The 6,894-nt window shown below is 33.7% G+C and overlaps 1 protein-coding gene across 1 annotated transcript in view; it reads right to left on the reverse strand.

Annotated features, from left to right (window-relative positions):
- LOC132564756 (protein artichoke-like) overlaps positions 1-6,289 on the reverse strand; it is a 28,998-nt gene extending 22,709 nt beyond the window's left edge. The window contains exons 1-8 of the mRNA XM_060229385.1: positions 6,169-6,289; positions 5,484-5,625; positions 4,595-4,666; positions 3,138-3,212; positions 2,550-2,612; positions 1,323-1,391; positions 728-799; positions 290-367 (exon numbers count right to left, since the gene is read on the reverse strand). Coding sequence (XP_060085368.1) covers positions 290-367; positions 728-799; positions 1,323-1,391; positions 2,550-2,612; positions 3,138-3,212; positions 4,595-4,666; positions 5,484-5,625; positions 6,169-6,289 — 692 coding nt within the window. The remainder of the gene's footprint in view (positions 1-289; positions 368-727; positions 800-1,322; positions 1,392-2,549; positions 2,613-3,137; positions 3,213-4,594; positions 4,667-5,483; positions 5,626-6,168) is intronic.
- Positions 6,290-6,894: the final 605 nt, after the last annotated feature.

Below are 6,894 nucleotides of genomic sequence, written 5' to 3' on the forward strand. Positions count from 1 at the left end.
AAAAGAAAACATGCATATTTCGCAACATTTTTTTTGCCATTCTGAAAGAGTTGCAAATTTTACATAAATTTAGATACTCGTAAAACATTCCTGGTATACGTTGGTAAGATTGATGATATACCAAAACATCTCAAAGACAGAAAGCCTTTTTTTTTTTTTTTTTGTTTATCTACTGTTTGGTTTTAAAACTTTATTTCTTCCTAAAGATGAAAGTACAATCATGGCAACATAATTTCAGATCATTTATCATCTACATTTACTTGATCTGCTTCATAGTGTTTATACATACAGGTGTTGCAACTGAGACGTCGCAAAATAGGACAGGTGGGTCCTAGAAACTCCTGTGATTTGGTTCTCATCTACACCTCTGAAATATACAAACAGTTTTCAATGTTTTAAATTCATTTTCTACACCCCTGTTATAGAGAAGTTCTAGACTTTGAATATTTCTACAAATTGATCAACATACCTGTTTACAATATATAACAATAGTAATGTATTTGTATTTTCTCTTAGAGACTGGTGTCTCAGTCTTTAATTCTCCCCCATAATTATACCAGATGTGAAGTAAAATTCATAAGTAAAAAAAAAAAATTAATTCATCGTCCTTCCATGAGCCGAACATCTGATGGTGAGTTAGAATTTGTTTGTTTTCCAACTTTGCTTTTATTACTGGATAAATATAGTATCTGATTTTTAAAATTTTATGAAGAGAAAATTAACTTACAGAAATAGAAGTGTGTTGACATCTTTTAGAGCTGGTCCAGGAACATATCGTAAACTATTTCTGCTAAGGCCTCTAAAATGGAGAAAAAGCAGGTGTCATATTTGGTTAGTTAAGATGAGCAATCCTTTTGGTGACAATTATAGACCTGATTTATAAAGACAGACTTGCATGAGAGAGAGCTTGGCTTCCATCTATATCATTGTTTGGGGATGCGGGTATTAAAAGACATGTATCAGATGTAATTATACAAATAGGAAACAGAATACATAGAATTTGAAGAATCTGTTGATGTGATACAAAGGGAGATAACTCAAATCAATCTTAAGTATTTTCCTTTTTATTATTATTTGGTATTTCTTTAATTAATTTCGCAAGAATTATATTAGGTACTATATCCCCAAATATTCATTTCTTAGAATTTATTTGAATATATCACCTGAAAATCAGGATCAAATTTGAATTTCAATTTCAATTATTTTTGTGATAATTCCACATAAAGTCAGTACAGACATTAAAAAACTTTAAAACACATCAAAATAACAATTTTCAATATCAATAGTGAATTTAAATTAATGTAAGCAGTAAGAATACTTACAGATACTCAATATTGCTACCACTAAAATAGCCGTTGGGTATCATATTGATGCTGTTCTCAATCAAAGATCTGTAAAAAGGAGATCTTATTTAATTAGCACCACAGAAATTCAAATAATTAAAATAATCTCAACAACGTCAAAAGTTAAAAGAAGGCATGTTTAATGGCAAGGAAGAGATCATGAAATGAAGTCTACAAAAGTCCTGGCAGCTCTCCAACAGAGTTACATTTCTGAAATGAACAATACATTATCTTCCTTGACTTTGATAGAACTGCATAATAAATGTCTGAATATTAAAGTTTAAAATTGATAAAGTTATCATACTTTATGAAAGTTCTTTATTTTTCAAGGTTAGGCTTATTCTATACGCATACAAAAACAATGATAGGACATCAAGAGAGCACATACCATTTCCTACTATCTTCTTACCACTATCCAAAAGTCTCATTCTCCATCTCAAATCTTATTCTCTCCTCAATAGCTTACCTCTGAACATATCTTAACCTTCTCTAGAATCACATCCTCGTCCCAAAATCGCATTCTCTCAAAATTACGTCTTTCTCTAAAAACACATCTTCCTCCTGACATTTAATTCTCTCCCCAAAATATCACATCCTCGTTCTGAAATCACATCCTCCCAAAATCGTAACCTTCACCAGGATCGCAATTTTTGTCTATCACCCATATTTGAGTTATTCTCTACATACCGGTCAATGTCTTAATGTTAATAACTTACATACCCAATCATTATTATACTTTACCCTTGTATAAACTACAATTCTATCATAAGCCTTATCTTCAGGTTATTTTTCAGTGGAATTAACATCACACTGGATAATATCCTGTATGAAATATTGTCTGTCACCAAAATTGTCCTCGTGTCATATCATACTTACACTTTTGTCAGTGTAGTGGGCCAGCTTATTTTGGTGTAATTATGGTTGAACAAATTGATTAAATTTCTCCCCAGCATCCTGCAATAAAAGAAATAAAATAAGGTCACTGTAGTCTAAATTTAAATGGGCTGAAATATAACATTTTGTATTCTTCCTTTAACATTCCTACCAAATTTCAGCTCTTTGGCACTAGTAAATCAAGTTAAAACAGACCGAAATCACATTGAGTTTAATCAGCACTAAAACGCTGAATGCTCCAATACAGTTTCATTGAAATTGCATCGCAAGTTATTGAAATTAACATTGCGATAGTGACTTTAAATCACTCACATCTCAGTCAGAGCAGTGTTAGATACATCTGGAACAGCTGTCAGTCCAGTGTCAGTGATGATGCTGTAACAACAAAAACAAGGATTATGAACACTGGAATATACCAACAGCTATTGAAAAAAAACTTTCTTTAAACATGAGGAATTTTGGTGCCCACTATGCTACAAGAGGGAAACTTAATACAAAATTTTATTGTCAGAATCTAATATGGTCACCTATCAGACATATACAAAGCGTTCCAGATAAGACAGTACCTCCAATACAAAAAGATAAGTGTCCCTAAATACAAATTGTGTCAGATAAGACAGGAGGCCAGAATACAAATTGTGTCAGATAAGACAGGGGCCCCCAATACAAATTGTGTCAGATAAGACAGGGGCCCCCAAAACAAATTGTGTCAGATAAGACAGGAGGCTATAATACAAATTGTGTCAGATAAGACATGTGCCCCCAAATACAAAGTAAGAAACATAATAGAGGTGCCCCCAGATACAAAATGTGTCAGATAAGTACTTGCTCATACATGATTTGTCGGATGAAATACATGTCCCTAAAAAGACAGCACCAAATACCACAGGTTTCACTTACAGCTCCGATAGACTTGTCATTGAAGTGAGCAGGTTCCTCTCAATCAACACAAATGTTGGCACATTCACAATTTTTCTGAAAAAAAAAGAAGAAAAAAACATGGTCGGTTATTGCTCATGGTGAACAGGTAATTATCTTTATTTTGCAACAAAAATTGCTGATCTTAAGTATTGACAAGAGGTCTACGGAGCCTGTATCACTTACCTTGACATTTAAGCTTCCACTTAAAAACACCTTTATTCACAATTATGTACCTGCTTTTTTCTTAAAAATGGGGAACTTTAAAGTTTCATCTACAATTTTACAAAGTATCTTAATGCAACCAGAAAAAGGATGTTTTTGAAATCTTATCCATAAAGGGCCTACCTCTTCAATTACATAAAACTGAGTCTTAAGCTATTGGGCCCAGCCTCTCAGACACAACACTTATACAGAATTGGTTTTCCTTCCACCAACAATGGTCCTGACCAAATTTGGCCAATATGTCTTCATCCAAACAGAAGATGGATTTTAATACCAATCCTTATTTACTGTATTAGGCCCACCCTTCTGCCCCCAATGGAGTCAGACCCACTGTTTATACAAAATCAGTCCTCTTCTTCTTGAGACTAAATTTGGACAAAATCCTGACATTCCCATAGAAGAAGATATTTAATGAATTTGCTATATATCCCCTATTGGGTCCTGTCCTTTAGGCTTTAGGGAGCTGAGACCCACCATTTAAAGAAAATTAGTTTCCTCTTCACCTAAGTACATAAATAAGAATGAGAACCTAGCAAGTACAAATTTGGCAAGTTTACCTTCATCCAAACAAAAGAAGGAATCTTTAATATTTTACCATATTTGGGCTATGCCCTTTAGCCTTCTTCTGTCTTCACTTTCTTCACACAAGGATGCTTTAGACAAAATGAAATGGCACAAGCTTTTTATTTCCAAATTTGCCAAGGGTGACTTTTGACCTTTAACCTTAACCAATGACCACCAAAATCTAAGCTTGATTTGATGTAAATCTAAACTAAATCTGTACAAGGGTTCATGAGATACACTGGCTTTTTATCTAAAAGTTGGTCAAGAGTGACCTTTGATCTTTAACCTTGACCAATAGACACTAATATCTAATCAGGTGAAAAACGTGGTAGCATGTTGATCTGGTGTGAAAATGAGCCAAATCTCTTCTGAGGTTCATGAGATATCTTGTACTCTTGTACACAAGATTATAGGTTATCAAGGACAATGGATATATGTATGCATGCACACATTCATGCACAGTGATTACTATATACGTCTCTCTCTTTTTTATTTAATGGCGTATATAATTATCAAAGTTTCCAAAGATCACAGACTCCAATTTCTCTTGTTACAAAAATGTCATATCATCTGCAAACAGATTACAAATTTCAAATGGTAGACTTATTGAATGTGTACAAATAGGACAAAAAATGGTATTGAGTACTTACATTGATGTGACAGAGGTAAGTGATGCAAAGGACTCTGTTGTTAGGTTGTCAAATACATAATTCTTTAAATACCTAAAATACAAATAGATCAAATAGCTCATCATATAGAACGGTACTAGAGCTGGGATTAATGACATGGAAACAAATGATACATTAACAATAACACTAGTGACATCATAAATACACAATTCCTCATTGACATCACATGACCATTTTGATAGAGTAAAACTTAATACCTGTCAGATGGCTACCTGTTAGCCATTTTGTTTTCTAAGCAGTCCCAAAATCAAAATTTATCAACTATGAGACAAAAGGAATCTACGCATGAAATTTGAAAAAGAATCATTCAGTACTTCTCAAGAAACAGCAATAACAAACTTTCGTTGTCAAAATCCAATAAAGTCACTGTAACTTTTCATTTTCTGATCTGTCCCAAAACAACAGGGCACAACTATTGAACTGGATGAACTTACATATAAAATTTGAGAAAGATCCATTCTATTCTTCTCAAGAAACAGCCATAACAAAAATAGTTAATGGCCAGTAATTTGAAAAGCCTATCATCTGTATGATTTAGCAATAGTGGGCCAATAACACAGCATGCTGAACATTGTATTTTTTATTAGTTTTTCTCTGTCAACCTACGTCTATCAATTTTCTCTCAACTGTTGTCCATTAATTTTCATTAGATTTTTCTTAAGCATGTCACAAATTATGATGGAAGCAATATCAGTCAGTTACAGACCATACCTATACAGCAATGATAAAGTACAACTATTAAACCCACCACAACAGAGACAGTTTCAGTAGATATACCAACAAATATGTGTTTCACCTGCAAATACTTCATGTAGATTAATATTTTGGACATTGTTTAAAACAGACTTACACACTCCCGGAGCAGCCAGTGACAACACGGTCATTTTCATTACAGCTACACCCTGAGCAGGTGCGTCCAATGTACTCACTAGAGGCTAGATGGTAGTTGCCTGCAGCTGACGTCGTACTATCAGACCACAAACCCCAGAACGCTAGAAAATTACAAATGGTAAAGGTTATTGATGTGTTTTGACCACAAATCCCACATCCAAGGAAATCACAGGCACAAATCAGCATTGTCTTTTGTCCATAGACTTCAGATTACCAGAAATTGCATTGTCTTCAACATCTCTGTCCTATTGGCAGATTTTCGTTTCCTGTTTCTCAATGCTTCATCATGTTATTTTTCACACTAAATGTTGGTCTGAGATATTGCTCAATGTAGAAGAAGCATTACAAGGTAATTTTTGATAAGAGTGAAAAAATGAAATATCTGGCATATTGGCAGTCAAACTATCAGAGATAATTTAAGTCTAGATTTTGTAACACATGTATTCTCTTGAACGATCTGTTTGAATGGAAGTAGAAACAAGTAAATGGCCACAACATGGATAATATGTTCGTAGGATCAAAATAAACTCCATTTTTAAAAAAGTATTATAAGGTATTTTTTGATAGGAGTGAAAAATGAAACATTTTGAATTTCAAGCTGAAAGAAAGATTAACGATTCTTTAACTGTAGACTAAATACTTACAAGGGTAACCGAGAACACTATATCGAGAATTCCAGAAATCAGGTCCTGTCCATGCTCCAATACTTGTTACACACAGGAACAAAGTGACAACAACCACTGATAGTCCAATATGTCCCTCCATACTGTATTCTTACTGAGATAGAGTTGTCTACCCTGTTATCCACATCATTTAACCTTTAAAAATAATAAAAAGGAAGGTCAAAATTAACACTGAAAATTTTTTATTAAGATAATTAAAATGTTAAAGGTTATTATAGAGCTTACCTAAATGTATCTGGTCATGAAAAGAACATGATTTAGTCATTTTTAACTGCCAAGCATGAATTCTGGAGGCAAACTACAGATCAATGGAATCTAAATGTATTGTTTAGGGAGATCTCAACTTATCCTGATTAGAAAAGTCATGAAGTTGGTAAATGTGAGGCATGGCGAGTGTTTGCAGCTAATAATCTTTCCCAGAGAAATGAGACACCTCTTTCTCACCACAAGGAGGTAAATGATTATTTTTCTCGTTACTTTGCAGCTCTTATGTAATTACATCAATGTTATTACAATAGCTTATACATAATAGGCATTGCTGATGTGACATTCTTATGAGAGTGGATTCCTCAGTCTCAACTCATGGGTGGGACAAGGAAGTATATCACTCTAGTAAAAGTGGGGATCTGAGTGTAAAGGAAACATTTGGAACCTATAGTGTTTATTTGACAACATATACAACAAGGC

This window comes from Ylistrum balloti, unplaced genomic scaffold, assembly GCF_031769215.1.
Source record: "Ylistrum balloti isolate Yb309-2 unplaced genomic scaffold, AGI_CSIRO_Ybal_v1 Utg372726, whole genome shotgun sequence".
Taxonomy (NCBI): Eukaryota; Metazoa; Mollusca; class Bivalvia; order Pectinida; family Pectinidae; genus Ylistrum; species Ylistrum balloti.